Source organism: Squalius cephalus, assembly GCF_949319135.1.
Source record: "Squalius cephalus genome assembly, chromosome: 7".
Classification (NCBI taxonomy): domain Eukaryota; kingdom Metazoa; phylum Chordata; class Actinopteri; order Cypriniformes; family Leuciscidae; genus Squalius; species Squalius cephalus.
Genome location: NC_137128.1, coordinates 39,291,264 through 39,310,336, shown reverse-complemented (window position 1 = coordinate 39,310,336; position 19,073 = coordinate 39,291,264). Strand labels below are relative to the sequence as shown.

Here is a 19,073-nt window from a genome sequence, read left to right as displayed (position 1 = left end):
AACTGTTTATCAGATTTCATATTGTAGATTACAGAGCTGTACATGTTTAGTTAGTTGTATATAAAGAAAACGTGGATTTAATTTATGTTCTGGTTTTTCAGTGGTAACAAAAAAGCTAAAGTAGAGGGGGAAATGAAAGAAATATCTGATGTTTCAAATAATAAAGGGCAAGTATATACTTGAAGGTTTCTTAAATACTGTTTAATATTTTTTGAATAGGTCCTATAGAAATCTAAAAAAGTACAGCCATTAATGTCTTTCCCTTTATTTACCTGATTTGTTTTATTTTATTATTATTTTTTTGCATAAAAGTAAATTATATAATTAAATGGCAGCAGGAAATGTCAGTAAAAATTCAGCATGTAATATGTTGCAATTTAAGAATGTATTATAGAATAACATAAATGTTGTTTTAAAAAATAAAACCGTTATAATAACGTATTTGGGTTCTGTAGTTTTGATTTGTCATTTATATTGCTGATTTGCCTGGCAGTTGTCTTTTTGCACATCTGATGTGGCTCTTGCTGAGTGATTATTTTTTTATATATACAATTTTTTAATGAATTAACACTTATATTTTTTAATAAATCAACTTAAAATACACTCCACACATAATAAATATATCTTATAAACATGCTGTAGATGTACTTTACTGTACACAACTCTTAACCTTAATGGGCAAGAAAATGAAATTTAGACCATTACTGCCACACAACACCAATAGTATATGGAAAAATAGAAGTGCCTTAAACAATATTTATTTATCAGATGGACTCTGCAAGACATCAGGAATAGGCATGGGTACAAGCCATGTCGAACCACGCTGGAGGACCGTGTTGCCAAGTCTTTTGTAAAACATCTTCCTGGGAAATGCAATAAACTTTTTCTCCACCCTGTGGGCGAAACTTCTTGTTTTCACATTGTACTACATAAATATTTCATCCATGGGTTTAAACACATGGAACGATAGATAATTTTATTCGCAGTTTTCACAAATGTCTTCCTTTTGGTGAGGAGTGTTTCACTGTGACACACATGGCAACCCACCACATCCTTGCTTCCATTTCCGCGCGCCATCTTGTCCCCACAACTCAGCGGAACAGAACGCTTCGCGTGCGTCTTCCAGCACTACAGAGAAAAACAGTTAAAAACTATCTAAAATTTATTCGAATGAATTAAGATACATCGTTCCGACACTCGCGTGCCTCGTTGGACGCGTTGTAGATATATTCGTTTGGGGTAGCGGTCGTTTTATTTCGTTTTGTATTTTAATGGCGTTGTGAAAGCCCTGCCATGGCGGTTAGTCAGCAGCAACAACAGCAGCAGGCCGTGAGCAAACCGGCCGGCGGGAAACACGGCAACGTTTTGCCGTTATGGGGCAACGAGAAGACTATGAACCTCAACCCGATGATCCTGACAAACGTCCTGTCGTCTCCCTACTTCAAGGTGCAGCTGTACGAGCTCAAGACGTACCACGAGGTGGTTGACGAGATTTACTTCAAGGTGGTGAAACAAACCTGGGCCGATGCGCGTGAAGCCCGCGGTTTACTTTTCTATTTTTTTTTTAATTTCATGTTATTGATGCTTTGAGTATATAGCTTATTTGTTGTTATTTTTCTTTTAGACTTTTTTTAATAAACGTCTTTTGCTTAACGTTAGTTTGTTTATTATAATGTGAGCAAAAGTAGACCGTGTAACGTTAAGGCCATGAAGGCTAACTATGCTAACGTTATTTCAAATGTAGCTAACGTTACATAAATGGCTAACAGTTACTCAAAAATGAATCTTTTGTCATCAACTCAACCACATGTTGTTCAAAACTCGTATCTCTGACTTTCTATTTATATTATAGACTTTCAATATATTATTGACCGCTTCAGTCACCATTTACTTTAATTGTTTAGAAAAGCATTCAACGAAAGTGAATAGTGACTGATAACGTATTTATCGTTCCAGTTTCTACAGTTAAGAACAATAACTGTAGTTCATATCAAGATCAATAACTATAAAGATGGATAACTTTATTTGGGTCGACTCCATCTAACGATAACGTTTTGTTTCATAAGCGCGCCTCGGCATTAATTTCGTTTAACGTTACGTTACCGCTTTATATTCTCGAGCTCTTTAAAGGGATAGTTCACCCAAAAATGAAAATTAAGTCATCTACTCACCCTCAAGTTGTTCCAAACCTGTATGCATTTCTTTATTCTGCTGAACACAAAAGAAGATACTTTGAAGAATGGTTGTGACCAAACAGTATTTTATTCCCAATATAATTAAAGTCAATGGGTTCCATCAACAGTTTGGTTACCCGTATTATACAAAATATATAATTTTGTATTCAGCAGAAGAAAGAAATTCATACAGGTTTGTAACAACTTGAGTGAGTAAATGATGAGAGAATTTTTGGGTGAAATGTCCCTTGAAACTGATCATTATAATAGATATTAAAATCACTTTGTTTTAAATCACTTTGTCAATGTTTCATCCGCTGCAAAGAAAGTTATTTTTAAAGTGATTTTAATATCTATTATAATGATTTTCCACGATTGTGATTTTAAAGAATTATCTGTAAGTAAGCGTTTGTAAGGTTAATGATTAGTTTCACTAGTACACTAATACAAGATTTTTTTTTTTAATTTTGAAAAACAAGTGTGGTTGGATTGATGTGATTTTGGTGATTATTTAGAACAGTGATGATTTTGAGTTGTATAATATAGTTTTATCCAATTTATTGTCAGGTTTGAAGACATTTAAATGATTAATCTAATTTAAATGTCTTTATCAGGTCAACCATGTGGAGCCATGGGAAAAAGGCAGCAGGAAGACAGCGGGACAGACGGGAATGTGCGGAGGGGTAAGTAGAAGTACGTGCCTTGAGACCTCCACAACTTCATCCTCCCATCCTCTTCGTCATTTTGATTAAATAAAGGGAGAGATTCGCTTGATCTAAACATGAGTCTAGCTTTAAATCTCATGATGTTTGTCCTGCAGGTTCGAGGAGTTGGGACGGGTGGGATCGTGTCCACTGCATTTTGCTTGCTGTATAAGCTGTTCACACTGAAACTGACCCGCAAACAAGTGATGGGTCTCATCACCCATACAGATTCGCCCTATATCAGGGCACTGGGTTTTATGTACATCAGGTATGACTCGGATCCACCTCAGATGTTTAACATTAATTGAGTTTCTTTGTTTCAGGAATTTTTTTCAATTGTCTTAGTTTCTTAATATTTAGCTTTTTAACATTGCTGTGGAGGGTAAACTCATTGCCTTTGCTAAGGAATATGTAGAGCAGAAGAGTCCAGAATTCTCTGAGTCAAAATCTGTTAAGTGGTAATTAAATGTAACACACCATGAAAAACTATATCATCTTTTATTGGAAAATTAAACTAAGTTTAAGTAAAAATGTAACTAAAATTAGGTTAGATTTTATCTAACTTTGATCAAAGCTTTATTCTTTTAAGCAACTGAGTGAAGAACAAATTTATACTTGAGTGCGTTATGTATTAGGCACGTTATCGTCTCTGACAGACAGCATGTTGAAGACTCCCTCTTATCGGAAAGAAACTCATTCAAAACATCAGGTAGTGTGGGTTTTCCAGGAAATGCGTGTACACGCTGGCCCTCTGCTTCTCGTAAATACTAACGTGTATTGTGCACGTTATTTTTTTGACAGACATCGATGTCGTGATATTCAAATGATGTGGATTTGAAAACAGAAGGAATCGTAAGGTAATAAATATTCATTTCTTAGCCGGCAAATATTCGGTTAAGTGAATGCTGCCCATAAGTGTGTTATGTCCAGGTTTTTAGTTCTGATATTCCAACCGACAGCCAGCCTAAGTTTTTGACGGACATGATACCGTGCATAAGGGATACTTTTCAAACGTGCTGGAGACGTTCTGAATGCTTTTTGAGTAGTTTATTATTCTTATTTTACAAAATGAAGTTTATGTCATGGCTTAATCTACGTTACACAGACTGACATGTGTGGCTTGTCAAATTTTACATTCAGCTATCGCAAGTTCATTTTTGTACCAGGAAAGGAGTGGTTTAATGCAAAACCTGTTTTTATGGTCTCTTATATCAAAAACCTTTTATTTAAAATGATCCTGTTGTAAATAAGTCAAAATCACTTTTTAAAACTGTTTTTCCATTATTACCCCTTAGCAGATTTTGACTCCTATATGAGATGATAATTTAGGTCTTGGTACATTGTTAGTTTGGATGGTGCATATTTCTTGGTTTGACCACAGCACATCCCAATGAATATACACTTATCATGTCATATGTGTGTTTCAGGTATACTCAACCTCCTCCTGACTTGGTTGACTGGTATGATGAGTTCCTTGACGACGAGGAGGTATGTCACCACGGGTAATGCCTTAATCTCTCTCTTATTTCTAATGTACATAGTTGTAATCAGAAAGCTTTAGGCCATATGCTGATTGTGATGCACATTGCTGTCCTTCAACCTTTGACCTCATTTGGCTTAATGTTCCCTATAAGATACGCAGTTAAATCACAAGCAAATTCTTTGCAAATGGTCCTTTGAGCTAGATGTGAAGGTGGTTCCTCTGTGGTTAAGTATGAATTCAGTGATTGCTTGCCATATTCTCTTAGCCCAGATAATGGCAGTCTGTATATGACACTATGCCTCAATGGTTCATAGAGATTTCTATTTGATTGAAAATATCAGATATCCATTACTGGGTGCTGACTCATCTCTCATGCACCTGCACACCCACTAAATATGCATTTAGTTATATATTATCCATTTAAAATATTCTAGTAAAGGAGATCTTATTCGCATTGAGCAAACATTGCTGCCAGGCATGATGGTGGTTATGTGTGTCTCTGGCTGACTGCCCTGTTCTCTCTCCCAGATGGCCCTTGTGATGCGGGTGGATTGGATATGGGGTGTGCTCCACACTCTTGGCTGGCGTTCGTGAGTGCAGTTAGAAAAGCTCACCTACCCACTCCACCCCTTCACACTCACCAGTGCATCATATATGTCAGCTGACCTGCAACCTCCTCAGCATCGCACCTATTTTGAGTCAGTGCATAGTAAGAGACATTGTGGAAGTTAATTATTTTAAGCTCATGCAGTGGTTTGAACTATTAAACATTGATATAATTAACTATTCTTAAAAAAAAAAAAAAAAAAATACAGACAGGCATTAAGTTCCATTTAAAATCATATGTGACCCTGGATCACAAAACCAGTCACAAGTAGCACAGGTATATTTGTGGCAATGGCCAAAAATCTATTGTATGGGTCAAAATTATCGATTTTTTTTTTTTATGCCAAAAATCATTAGGATTTTAAGTAAAGATCATGTTCCTTTAAGATATATAGTAAATTTCCTACCTTAAATACATAAAACATTTATTTTTGTGAGTGAATGCAGCACAATCATGAACATAAATAGACAACTTTAAAGGCGATTTTCTCAATGTTTATATTTTTTTTGTGTGTGTTTTAATTGTTTAAATTAAAAAAAAAAAAAAAAAAAAAAATTTGCACCCTCAGATTCCAGATTTTCAATAGTTGTATCTCGACCAAATATTGTCATATCCTAACAAACCATACATCAATGGAAAGCTTAGTTATTCAAACTCAGCTTTCAGGTGATGAATAAATCTCAATTTAAAAAAAATGGACCCATGTGATTGGTTTTGTGGTCCAGGGTCACATATGTATTTAAATGTTGACATGAGACCAGCAGGCTAGAAAATGACTTTTTATTCTACATAAGGAGGATTGGCCATTACATGACCAGATTTATATACTTGTGAATAAGTTATTCATAGTGGCATTACTTTTGTGTCCATGCTGTTTATTTGCTATCATAAAGTCCAAAATGACAGTAAAACAAACAAAAACAACAAAATTACTTTAAATACTGAATATTAAGTCAGGTGAGAGCAGAGGTGAAGACTCAGTATTTGGTCATCACAAATAAAGCATTTTATACAGGACAGTTTACAGTGTAATGGCTTTAGGGGTCTAATCATTAGCCTTGTGTTACCAGAGGCCTTGCGATAAGTGCATGTCTAAGTTTGTGGTGTTAATGGTTTTCCTTCCTCTTCCTTGTCTCTGTGATCAGGAGTTGGACGTGAAGGCTGGAGGAGGGTGTGTAATGACGGTCGGAGAGATGCTCCGCTCCTTCCTGACCAAGCTGGAATGGTTCTCAACATTGTTCCCACGAATACCTGTTCCTGTGCAGAAGGCAATTGACCAGCACATGAAGAGCCGACCACGTAAACCCCTGCAAAAAGATGAGCAGGAGGAGGAGGAGGTGGCAGCAACCGATTCAGCAAGGCATGGAGATAGGCGCCGTTCCAGGTACAGTCTTTGTGTGTGGGTGGGCTGAGATTATTTGGCTATCCAGATCAGCCATGATCAGTGTTTGTCGTGTTGTGTTTGAACCATTGCCAACCATTTTTAATGGTTTGAAGTTTCAAAACAAGCCTTGGGATAGGATAAATGTGTTTGTAAACTGAAGCAATTTGTCCCAATAATACCAGTAATTTTGGCACAGGCAGATGCATGAAGTTACTTTTTTTACCAGTGATGCTTTTTATTTATCTTTTGTTTTGTTCATTTTCCTCCCATTTTCTCTTTCATACTACACATATAATAGACATTCTTGGATTCAAGTCTAAATAATTTTGTTGTGTTGTTGATTAACTGTGGTAAATGTCTGGCAGCTGCATTGTAACAATTGATGTCTGTTCATAAGAAGTTTTGTGGTGTAGCTACACTGACTGTCATGTGTTTTGCAGTTTTTCCTGGGTTTTTTTTTTGGTCATGAATTTAATCCCAGTATCATGTAGAATGTAGAAATATTGTAGATTATGACGAGTCTTCAATCTCATTTGAGTTTACATAATTTAAACAGTAGCCAAAAGCTTTGTTCTCCATTTTAGACTAGTTCCTTTTGAAGTGCATAAATTAATTTCTACTATGAGTTACTTAACTACAGCAGATACTGTCTTTCATATCTTGTAATGTTATAATGTAAGAAATATTATTGCTACAAAATTACCCCACTCTCCTATTTGACAAGGTGTCTTGTGTATGTGCTCTGTTCAGTGATTTGTGTTATGTGTGTGTTAAGGACACCTAGGAAAAGTCAGAGTCCCAAGAGGTCCCAAAATCGTTCCCGGAGTCGCAGCCATCACAAAGAAAAACATGGTGCCAGCTTTGACCGTGAACTGGAAAGAGAACGAGATCGTCAACGCAAAGAAAGGGAGGGAAAGGACCGGGATAGAGACAGGGACCGAGAGAGAGACAGGGAGAGAGACCGAGATAGACGACGTTCCAGAACACCAGACCGAACCACAGAACGTCGACACAGCCGTAGCAAGGAACGACGTCGGAGTCTCAGTGTGAGCCGGGAGAAGCGGAATGAGAGGAAAGACAGAGATAAAGAGAGGGAGACAGAGAGTGAGAGAGAGCGTAGTCGCAGGAAAGACAGAGAGCATCATAAAGATCGGGAGAGGTCAAAAGACAAGAGAAGTAAGGGAGAGGGAGAAGAGCGGAGGCACAAGGAAGATAAGGAGGATAGAAAGCACAGGGAAGAAAAGAAGAGCAAGCGCTCAAGGAGCAGAAGCAGAGACAGGAAACACAAAACCGAGCGATCTAGCAAGAAACGCTCTCGCTCAGGCAGCAAGAGCAGGCAGGAAGCAGGGGAGGAGAAGAACAGGAAGCGGGATCACAGCCATAGTAAGGAACGGTCACACAAGCGCAGTCGCAGCAAAGAGCGCTCGCACCGTCGAGAATCCAGCAATGGACGAGAAAATGTAAAACAAGATCGCCACAGTCCCGAACCAGGTGAAAGAACAAACAGTGTTCGAGCGGAGTCTCCCTGATCCAAGTCTGTCTCCATCTCCTCTCTCAGATTCCCTCTGCACCTTTATTCCGGTCCCTCTCTTATTACTTCATGTCCTTATCTATAATCCTCTTGTGCACCACTTGTGTTGAAATAAACAAATGGAAAAGCCTGGATTTTTTTTTTTTTTTTATCCGCCAATTGTGTAGATATTAAAAATGTCATTTTCTCTCAGTTGCTCGTTACTGATGTCTGGACTGAAAATGGCATTTTAAAATCCTTTTTTTAGTCCATTTTCTCCCCCAATTTGTTTTCAGGATTCTCACAAATGGCTTTGTACATAGAGCTCAGAGAATGTTTTAAATTTCAACAGAGTTGACCACAGAGTTAAGTTTGTGCACAGGCTGCTGAAAGCTGTGCTGACATTGCTGTTTGATTCATTGCTCTGTTACATCTCGTTTTCTAATAAAAATTCTTGTATGAAACAGAATTGCTCAGTTGTGTTTATTTTTAATGTAATTAAGCAAAAGCTTCTAACATTTGGGGTTCTGCAAGTAAAAAATGTATTATTTTGATAGTTTATGCTAACATGTAAACCTTTCAAGACAAACCTTTAGTGATCTTTCAGGTTGTTAAATTAAAGATGTGCTTTGCTGTGTGATTTCAGCCTAATTTTTAAAAAGGAAATTGATTTATATGTGCTGTACTGTACTATCCATTATCCTAGAGTGAGATCTGAAAAGTTGCTATTACTATAGAAGAGAAAATCAGTAAGACTGGTGGCTGCCTATTCCCATGAAGCATTGTGAATGATGTAATCTAGTCAGTCCTACTCTTGAAATTACTTGAACATGTATCAAGTTTTTTATTGAACCATTATTTCTGAATCAGTTATGTCTTTTACATTGGTTGACTTAATGGGATGAGTAGTTAATTCAGAGATGTTTAATACAGTAGTTAACAGTGCTTTTTTGCGCTCAGAATAGGTCACTGTTGTGTCCTTGTCAACTCATAAGAACATTAATTTTATTGGAACAGCAGGTGTTTTGTGTATGGTTATTTATTTTACATGTGCTTTACATGTCATAATTTATAAGACTGAATACATGGAGAAATGCTCTTTGTGTTTAATAACTTGACTCATATACAAAAACAGGAATGTATATATATAGGCTTTTTTAAATATTTGGCATTGCATAAAAGTAAATCCTTCAGCCAGAGAAGAAAAGGAAAAATTGAAAAAACAATTTGTAAAACATTTTAAAAGAAGCCATGTTAATCTTTTACCAAGTCAATCTATTCCACCCATAAATATTGTGGAAAAAAAAAACATTAACCTTAAACTGGAATATATGTAACATGCAAAAGTATCAAAGAGTTTTGAGAATTCTCAAAGGCAAGAGTTTGAGTGCGGCGAGATGCATTCACTCAGTTGGGCAGGGCTGGTGAGGAGAGAAGGTGGTTAATACTAGCAGGCTTTTCAATTTGTTTAAAACTTCTTAAAAACATTGAGTGTTAAGCAAAGCTGTTGTGGATGAGTCTTTAAACGTAAACAGTTGTCAGTGGAATCACTCAACTGCATGTAAAAGGAGGCTGTGAGGGATAGACAGTTTTTTTTGTTTGTTTTTTAAGGAAGTACAGTGTCCACTGGAACTGGGTCCACTATTTTCCATGTTTTATCAACTTAATGATCAACAAAGTAGCACACCAGACTGTATTTCCTCCCTCATGGTCTCATTTTCTTTAGTTAAGTTGAATATGTAATTTTCCCTAACTAGGCCTATTTCTCCATTTTGAGAAATGAGAAAATTTCCATAAATTGTTCTTAATTTTCTGTTATTGAGCATCAACTCACCTTTCTGACTTCGAGCCAGGTCTCACCTCCTGCGAACGGCTGTCACTGCCAATTGATGAACATGGTCAAAGGTTACAGGACTTCACCAAAACAAGATACAATTTGACAACCCATGTTTCTACTGATCTGATGTTTAATTATTTGTTACTTGTACTACTTACCTAAAACAGGCACTGAGTCTTCACTTTGTCCAGCAGCATTGTGGGCAGTTACGACAATGTTACCGCTACTGAAATTGGTGATGGAGCAGAGGAGCTGTGAGGTCATGCAGAGTTTCATCCTACCAGAGGAAGTGACCCCATACGCGGTGTAGTTCGTAGCAAATAAAGACTCATGCCATGCCACTACTGCCGATGATGCAGAGAATGTCACATTTAGAGGGGCACAAGGTACTGGGGAAAATAAATAAATGAACAGATGAGTAATGTATGTATTTGCACTTTAAGGATTTTAATTTCCAATTTAAGAGTGTAGGAAGGTAGTGCTATGATGATTAAACATTGTGCACCTGTGGTTCCAGTGACTGCAACAGAATCGACGCTTGAGGCGGCAGAGTTCCTCGCCCTGATGGTTGCGCTGTAGGAGGAGCCACAAGGGAGGGGCATCTCAAAGAACGTGCGACTTGTCCAATAGGAGGCGAGGTCAAAGAGTGCCTGGTTATTGCCCTGAATGCTGCCCTTGAGTCCAAAGAGGTATTCAGAATTAGGGCAACTCACAGTAGACCAGGACGCCCTCAAGATCTGAGTGTCATTCACTACTGTACGAGGGACAACCCTCAACCCATCTGGAGGACAGGGAGCTGAGGGAAAGAGATGGACAACAAGACTTAAAACCTGTTTTACCAATGGGAATCGCGAAGAAACAGAACCAAAATGTTAGTATATGCCTTTACAATGGATTTGCCTGTTCTATACTCAAATTTTGTGCAAGTTGCAGCTGTTAGGCTTTCACATTTGGTCTGAACCTAGAGGTCCTTTTCATGTTATATCCGATTTGTAAACACATCTTCAACATAAGTTGCTGCTAACCATAATGACTAGGTGACTAAATTTAGTTTTGCCGCTGCTCTTGTAGATCATTGAATATCTTGTAATCCGTCATCAGAAGCAATTCACATCTGCAAATTTGGCCAAATTACTTTCATACTAATTAACAACTGTATTACAGTGGACTTAAACTGTAGTCCTCCCTTTTCAAGCAAATTTGGGTGTGGTCCTTTTGGTGGACACGCAAGTACAGAAAACATTCCAACCAAAAGAACCAAACGTTGATGTCAAACAGATTCAAGTCTACTCTAAAAGCACTAGTATGAAACACCCTTAGGGGACATGTCAAATACTTGCAGATCAGTTCAAAGAAAGCAGATAATTGTTGTACCTGCTCCACCAATTTGAGGTTTACTCAAGGAACTGTTGCAGGTGCCATCTGTTGCCTGCACTGTAAAGTTGTACACGGTGCCGCACACTAAGCCCATCAAAGTACAGGAGGTCTCCGTGTTCTGGCAGTAGACCTTTGTGCCGTTTTCTGACTGGGCAATTCCTACATAGGCCACTGCCCCTGTACTCCCCACCCATGACAAGGAGGCACTACTGTTCCCGCATTGTATGTTTGCAGTTACATTGGTTGGCTCACATGGCACTGCAGAATAAAGACATCGCAATGAAAGTTTGTACAATGTAAAAATCTTGGTCACATCATTTAAAGAAAAAGAGTTTGTCACTCTTACCTGTTTTGAATGTGACATAAGTACTTGGCAGACTGGTGCAGTTCTCATTACTGGCTAAAACGGACACATTGTAGGTGTTGCTGCAGTGCAGGTCAGTTAGTGTGCAGTTATTGTACGAGGTATTGCATGTCTTTAAGTCTCCATCTCTGCTGACTGCAGTAAGCAGGTATGACTGCGCCACGTAAGATAGCTCCCATGACACAAACACATCCTTTGACTGACAGTCTGTATAGGCCTGTACTTGTGAGGGCTGACAGGGTGCTGCAGAGGATCAAAGGAAGAAATGAGAACAACCTGAATATGGTGCAATGAAAGCACATGTAAAATTTATATATAGATATAGATCAAGGGTGTCCATTCTTCTCTGGGAGAACCACCTTCCTGCAGAGTTTAGCTTCAACTTTAACCAGCCAATGAAGGTCAACTCTACGAGAAGGTTGTTCTCCTGGAGCAGGATTAGAACCCCCTGGTTTATAAAGTGCAGTTGCAATTATTTAACTAGAAAAGTCCCACAATGCAGATGTTATGGTGTATCAAGTGGTTGTTAGCACTTTACTATGTGACTTCTGTTCTGGGTGGTTGTTCACTGGTTAGGTCAAGAGCCCATCCCCAGATGTCTATGATATTCTGGTCCCTAGATATGTCTCAAGTTTTTGTTTTTTCACTCACCAGGTAAAAACTGTGAGTCATATCACCTAGGAATGAAATAGCAGCTTTAAGGCTCAAATCCCTAACCCCCAAGTTAAGTTAAGCAATAATAATAGTGATGGTGGCCTTAACTATTTGGACATAAAACGCAATTGGCTAATGAACAGCTATTGATAACTAATGGCTTGCTTTTTAAACTCATTGTTTTACTAGGTAGGTATAACAATACTGATGGTTGTACCGGTTCTGATCTTGTAGGGTGGGCTGCGAAGGCTGCTGCATTGGTTGGCCGAAGCAGCCACAATGATGGTGTACTCTTTGCCGCACTGCACATTGGTAAGGTTGCAGGAAGAGGTGGAGCTATTGCAGGAACTGAAGGCACGGTCTTGATCCTCTGCTGTGACAATGTAGAGGGAATTTCCTCTGCGTGCCCTCTGCCATTGTACCATGATAACAGAACTTTGGCATTCAGCCACCACCACGATGGATGACAAGGCACAAGGTGCTGGAGAGAGAGATAACATACATTAAGACTAAGAGACCCAGGGTCTCAAATTAGAGGGCTGAAGCTCTCAGGTATACTTGCCTGTCTCCAGCTGAAAGCTGTTGCTGGGTGGGCTCAGGCACGCAGCGTTTGAAGCAGTGACTTGGAAGGTGTAGCTCTTTCCACAACCCAGGTCAGGCACATTACAGGTGGAGTTTGCGCTGGAACACGTGGTATTTTGACCGTCGTCCCCAACAGCCAGCACCGTGTAAGACTCTGCACCCTTATCCACTTCCCATGATACCCATGCGGAGTTAGTGACACAGTCCACGGTACCATTAACCCCCTGTGGGGTACATGGAGCTGTAGAGAGAAGAGGTTAGACATAAAGTGCATAAGGAAAGTATGGATATTGAAATGTATCTATCAATCCATCCATCCATTTGTAACAGAGAGCATTCTAGTGTTAGTGTCCAACCTGAGGCGATGTTGAGGCCACTGCTTGCTTGACTCTGACAGCTGCCCCTCAGTGCCACCACACTGATGTTGAAGCTCTCTCCACAGGGCAGATGTGCGATGGAGCACTGCGTGTTTGTGCTGTTACAGGAGGAAATCACACCAGTGCTCTGGGACTCAATTTCCACTCTAAACTGGCTGTCATCCACTGCTGGGCTCCAGCTCACCAGCACAGACCCTGAATCACACTGCACATTTGCAGATACGTTGTGAGGTGGACATGGAGCTGAGAAAAGAGAAAAGGAACCAATCAGTTATTGAACGGGTGGGGAAGTACCAAACATTTCAGCAGGAAACGATAAAAGGTAAACCAATAAATCAATGATGGTATACTTCTTGTCGCACTGCACATGCTATACAGCAATGTTACAGCAAGTTAACATACCTACTCATGTCACATGCAAAGTCATAACACAATGTAGAAGTCTTGAAGGTACAGTAGCTTGTAAAAGTTTTTGCATTGTGGCATTATTTTCATGACAATGATGTAAATTTCTCATTCCCGTCAAAATTCTCATTCCCGCAATTACCGTACTTTCAACAGATATTTTTTGTAGTTACTCTAACTATATTACAACATTTTAAAATTAAATGTAAAATATACTTTATTTAAATATTTTGTTTTTTGCATTACAGAAATGATAATTAGGAAAGAAAATGTGCTTTATTGCTCTGAAAATAATTGTTAAAAAAATAAGCCAAAAACTAAAAAGTAGACTTCTTATCCAGATCATTTTCCACCTCAAAATCAAAACATGTTCTTTAAACATTTGATGAGATTTACCTTTATGTTAGAGAGGGGTTGAAAAATGGTAAATCTAAATTACAACTTCTGTTGGTGAAAGAAAGCTTCAGGGAAACATAAATACTACAAAATGTTTAATGAAATCATACTTGTTAGGCCTTTGTATATATTTGGTTGCTAATTAAGTTGTTAAGTTGACATACAGTTGTCTTTACTTGATAAAGTAAAATCCTCACACACGCACCTGTTTGCACTTGAGACATAGTACTCTTCACGCCCCCGCAGCCACTGGCCATTGAGTAGACAGAAACATTATAATTCTGACCACACTGCAGTTCTTGCAGATTACAGGAGGCAGTGGTGGTGTTACAAGAGTAGGAATGGCCATCATTAGACACGGCCACAGCCATGAAAGCCTCCGCCCCGTTGGCTTGTACCCACGACACAGACACAACACTACCATTGTGGATGTCGCAAAGCAAAGATGTCTGAACATTGCTAGGTGCACATGGAGCTAAATAGAGAGAGAACAGGGACCATTTTAAAGGACATTCATTATTAGTCTTGCAATGTTGATTATCATACACCTGCATGGTCATTTTGTTTATTTATGTGTCTTTTGAACATATGACAACAGATTAGAATATCCCACATCAGAAACTGCATTAAATCTGAGCTCTGTCATCAGGTGCACAACAGAAGCAGTGGACTCACCTGACTGCAGAGTGAGGTACGTGTTGCTGTTGTCACATACTCCATCCACGGCAGTGACGGTAAGGTTATATCTCTGGCCACAGTGCATTCCGGATAATGTGCAACTGTGGTCAGAGCTGGTGCAGTTGATGCGGTGTCCGTCAGAACCAGCAGCCTGGACCGTGTGATGCGTGAGGTTATCAGTGAGCTCCCAAGTTACAACAGCAGAGTTGGTGTCGCAGTTGAGCAGGGCGCTAGCATTCTGTGGCTTACAGGACACTGAAGTGAAATGAAATATTAACAATTACCATAATTAACAAAATAATACTTACACCAGTAAGAGTGAGAATCTTTCAGTTATTTTTGGAAGTACTTTTTGGTAACACTTTATTTTACAGTGTCCTTGTTACACGTTACATGTAATTACTGTAGTAGTAACTATAAAGTATGCATAATTACATGCAACTAACCCTAAACCTAATCCTGACCGTAACCATATAGTAAGTTCAATTATTATTACTCAGCACTTAAATGTATAATTACACTGTAACATGGACACCTTAAAATAAAGGGTTACACTTTATTTTAAGGTAGGCTATTATTGTTACAGTGTAATTATATATTTAAGTACTGAGTAATATTAATCAACTACATGTATTTACTATAGGGTTAGGCTAGGATTAGGATTTGTTGCATGTAATTATGCATAATTTACTGCTATTACTATGGTAAGTACATGTAACATATGTAGAAGACTATATAGAAGTCAATCCATTAGTGTTTTCTGTATTACCTGTTGACAGGTTAGCTGGTGAACTCTGTGCACTTCTGCATTGCTGGTTAATGGCTTTGACAGTGATCTGGTACTGTTGACCACAGAGCAGCTCTGATAGGAAGCCACTGGTAATGTTGGTACTGAATGCCAGCGTGTTCCCATTTCCACTTAGTGCTTCCACTGCATATGTCTCAGCTCCTGCACTGGAAGCCCAGCTCAGAGTGCCCAGCCCCGTGCCACAGTCCAGGATGGGCGTCAAAGCTTGAGGAACACACGGGGCTAAAGAACCAGAAAACAGAACAGCATTGAAACTTTCATGAGGTTTGTGCTTACTTGCATAAACAAGAACAGAAAATGCCTGGGTATTATGAAAGATTTACTATAGCTTTTATTTCAATTTATTTTTGGTTTGTTTGTATTGAACTTTAGAAAATGTAATAATAATATATAATCAGAAGTTATTATTTTTCTCTTGTGATGAAAATTATTTTCATTGCAATAACAAAATCCCCAAAATAATATTTTTTCATCAGTGTTCATGTCTTGTTTTAAACTAAAAACATCTATACATTCTTAAAATAAGATAAATCCAGCAACCTAAATTTGGATACAACTGCCTCAAAAGTATTTAGAGACATTGTATGAATTTCATTGCTAAATATCAAGCCATAGAATCTGGCCATAATCTGCAAAAAAAAATGTGCTCCTTGTTCAGAACTAATTTAACATTTCTTAATCATTTTTATGATTACTTTTTACCAACGGATCCACAGTCACTATTTCACAATATTACTATTTTTACTGTATTTTTAATCAAATTAATTATTCCAAACTTTTGACAATATATATAGCTTTAAAATGTAAAACATTTCTTTTCTAAAATATTTTAAATAAATGCAAGTGTCAAATGAATATTTTTATCTAATGCACATGCATATATTTTTTTAATTACATTTAACTGACATGTAAATTGTAAGCATGTAAACTACTCATTCATCCTACAGATGGAAACCTCTGGTATATTTATCATTACAATGTCTTACCCATGTGTATGTAGGTGCTGTTGCTACGTGTACTCGTGCAGAGGCTGTCATTGGCAGTAACACTGACGTTATAGATTTCACCACAATGCAGGTTCTCCCAGGTGCAGCTGGTCCCATTAGTGACACACAGGTGTGTGTGTCCATCATTACCTGTTGCTTTGGCAGTGTACATGTTTGCCCCATCGCTTGGGCCCCAGCTGACTGAACCCAGCTGGTTGTTACATTCCACATGTGTCACGAGATTATGGGGCGTGCATGGCGCTGGATCACAACACATTACAAAGGTAAGTCAACCCATTTCATACAGTACTGCCTCAAATCAAATTGATAAGCAGAGTAACAGGAATATAACAGGAAATCACATACAATCTTTGTGTAATATTGTGGATTTTATTGAGTGCACAGCAGTTTTATGTATAATTTCAGGAACATACCGAGTCTGAAAACTGCAGGGGTGCTCAGTGGGCTGTCGCAGTAATCTTTTTGCCCTTGGACAGTCACGTTGTAACTTTGTCCACAGAGCAGTGACACAGACAGGCTAGTAGAAGTGGTGTTAAAGGCTATGATATATCCCAGACTCCCTGTTGCCGTCACAATGTAGGATGACACCCCTTTGGCATTTGACCAGTCGAGCGCCACCATCTCACTGTTGCATGACATGTGAGCAGTCACATTCTCTGGTCTGCAAGGGTCTGGAGAAGTGAAGGGGGATTGTTATATTGTACCAATGTATAGTGTTATTCTATAATCATTTAAGTAAAAAAAAATATGAACAGTAAAAAAAAATAAACATTGTTACTATTATTATTATTATTAATAGTAGTACAAACAATAATATTAAAATATTAACAAAAATATATATATAAAAACAAATTATTGATGCTAATAATTAAATCAAATATTAATACAAATGTTTAAAAACATCATAAAATAAAAAATAAGTAGGGTTGAGAATGGAAAATCAATTCCAATTCTGGAATCGGATACCTAAGGTAATATAATCAGAATCATCGGAAATGTTCAAATTCAAACGATACCAAAACCTATAAAAAAATGTTAATGTTATTAAAACTAATGTTATAAATTATTAAATATATATGAAAGGCTTCCACTTTTCTTTCTTTTTTTTGATTAAAGGCCCAAGGTTTTGTGAAGGATTTTTTACACTGCATAATGCTATACCTGTAGTGAGGTATACAGGTGCGCTGGCACTGCTTTGGCAGAGGCCGCTGTAAGCGGTGACAGTAAACGCGTAGGTCTCTCCACAGCCCAGATTAGAGAAGGAACAAGTGGAGGAGGTGGAGTTACAAAGCTCCTGGTGTACTCCTCCTGCACCGAGGGCTCGGGCGGTGTAGAAATCCACTCCTTCTCTCGCCTCCCAAGACATCACGGCCGTGTTGTTGCCGCACACCTTATCGGCTGCCGCCCGCAGTGGCACACAGGGTCCTGCGGAGGGGTCACAGAACAGTTGGACCATAATTAGCGTAATTAACTTTGAACCCCTTCTACCGTGTAATGGATTGCAAACTCACTGGACCGGAACGTGGCGTTGGTGGCGGAGGTGATTTGGCACTGCTGGTCCGTAGAGGTGAAGGTGAGGTTATAGAGTTGTCCACACTGCAGGGACGAGATGTTACAGTTGTTCTGTTGGGATGAGCAGGAGAACCTTTGGCCTCCTGATCCCAAAGCCGTCACAGTGTAATTCTCCGCCCCAGCCATGATGCTCCAGGACACTAGAGCTAAATCTGTAGCACAGTCCACGATGGCAGACACACTGCTGGACAGACATGGTGCTGAAAAATATAGAAGAATATTTTTCAATACTTATATTCTTTTTGCTAGCACATATTTTATTTAACACAGTTATGTACAATCTTAGAAAAAAGGTTCATTGGGGCTCTTTATTGAACCTTAGAGTTTGTGAAATGTCTTAAATGATTGCATTATCTATTGATAAAGTATGTTTACAAGCTGTTTAATTCATATAATTTAATTAAAAATTAATTAAAACAAAATTAAACTAAATCCATAAAATGATCCCATGATGGGAACCACTAAAATGTTCTATATATGAAGCGCCTGAGAAAACCCTTTGAACTTCTAAAAACCTTTTATTCTAAGAGTGTATGATACCCTAAAATTAAAGTGAAATGCTGAGAAACAGTTACTTCTGAAATCTGATTTCTTTCTAAATGAATTATCCAAAATAATAAGACAGTAATCCGGAACATGGTCCTTTCTGATTTAATTTAGACTTTACTTTTAATTCAACCTTAAGTAGCCTACTATATTATACTGTATATTTTTGGTACTAGGTTTTTTATTTGTTTTGTCCTTACAGACCTGATGTCATGTTGACCCCTATGCTGTCAGAGCTGTTGAACACCTCTCCAATGGCACGGACTCTGACATGATACACTATTCCACAGCTGAGATCAGGTAAACTGCAATATGTCCGATCTGTCCGACAGGAAGTGGAATGACCATTTTGCCCATCCAGGAACACAATGTATCCCACTGCAAACTGGCTAGGCTCCCAGGAAACAGTTGCATTGAGGGTGGCGCAGTTTATGCTAGCTTTGACGTTCTGAGGAGGACAGGGTTCTGAAATGACAAAGTAAATAAGACTGATTCAAGATGAACGCTTTAAATTTCAATCTGCTCCTCACACAATACTATAATATGGCTTTAAAAGACTTAGAATGCAGTACACAAATAGTATGGATAACTTAGATTTGTCCCTTTTT

At 38.4% G+C, this 19,073-nt stretch overlaps 2 protein-coding genes across 2 annotated transcripts in view; one reads left to right on the top strand and one right to left on the bottom strand.

Annotated features, from left to right (window-relative positions):
* Positions 1-1,050: 1,050 nt before the first annotated feature.
* On the top strand, positions 1,051-9,056 carry prpf38b (pre-mRNA processing factor 38B). The gene is made up of 6 exons (XM_079875467.1): positions 1,051-1,503; positions 2,789-2,857; positions 2,995-3,146; positions 4,306-4,366; positions 6,114-6,352; positions 7,128-9,056. The coding sequence occupies exons 1-6, from the start codon at positions 1,294-1,296 to the stop codon at positions 7,879-7,881; spliced, it is 1,485 nt and encodes a 494-aa protein (XP_079731593.1). The 5' UTR covers positions 1,051-1,293; the 3' UTR covers positions 7,882-9,056.
* Positions 9,057-9,215: 159 nt separating this feature from the next.
* The window catches only part of fndc7rs1 (fibronectin type III domain containing 7, related sequence 1), a gene marked incomplete at its 5' end in the record, with an annotated part of 34,867 nt that continues 25,009 nt past the window's right edge, over positions 9,216-19,073 (bottom strand). The window contains 17 exons of the mRNA XM_079876779.1: positions 9,216-9,283; positions 9,697-9,741; positions 9,858-10,088; positions 10,205-10,495; positions 11,074-11,334; positions 11,423-11,683; positions 12,312-12,575; positions 12,657-12,917; positions 13,033-13,296; positions 14,060-14,329; positions 14,530-14,787; positions 15,302-15,562; positions 16,327-16,587; positions 16,761-17,018; positions 17,509-17,772; positions 17,859-18,119; positions 18,670-18,930. Of these exons, the coding sequence (XP_079732905.1) occupies positions 9,719-9,741; positions 9,858-10,088; positions 10,205-10,495; positions 11,074-11,334; positions 11,423-11,683; positions 12,312-12,575; positions 12,657-12,917; positions 13,033-13,296; positions 14,060-14,329; positions 14,530-14,787; positions 15,302-15,562; positions 16,327-16,587; positions 16,761-17,018; positions 17,509-17,772; positions 17,859-18,119; positions 18,670-18,930 (3,950 nt within the window). The 3' untranslated portion in view covers positions 9,216-9,283; positions 9,697-9,718. The remainder of the gene's footprint in view (positions 9,284-9,696; positions 9,742-9,857; positions 10,089-10,204; positions 10,496-11,073; positions 11,335-11,422; positions 11,684-12,311; positions 12,576-12,656; positions 12,918-13,032; positions 13,297-14,059; positions 14,330-14,529; positions 14,788-15,301; positions 15,563-16,326; positions 16,588-16,760; positions 17,019-17,508; positions 17,773-17,858; positions 18,120-18,669; positions 18,931-19,073) is intronic.

Excerpts from the sequence above, each read along its gene's own strand:
- prpf38b (XM_079875467.1), top strand. The coding sequence starts at position 1,294 with ATGGCGGTTAGTCAGCAGCAACAACAGCAGCAGGCCGTGAGCAAACCG. Across the intron at positions 2,858-2,994 it reads AGACGGGAATGTGCGGAGGG|GTTCGAGGAGTTGGGACGGG; the intron begins GTAAGTAGAAGT and ends TTTGTCCTGCAG. Across the intron at positions 6,353-7,127 it reads GGAGATAGGCGCCGTTCCAG|GACACCTAGGAAAAGTCAGA; the intron begins GTACAGTCTTTG and ends GTGTGTGTTAAG.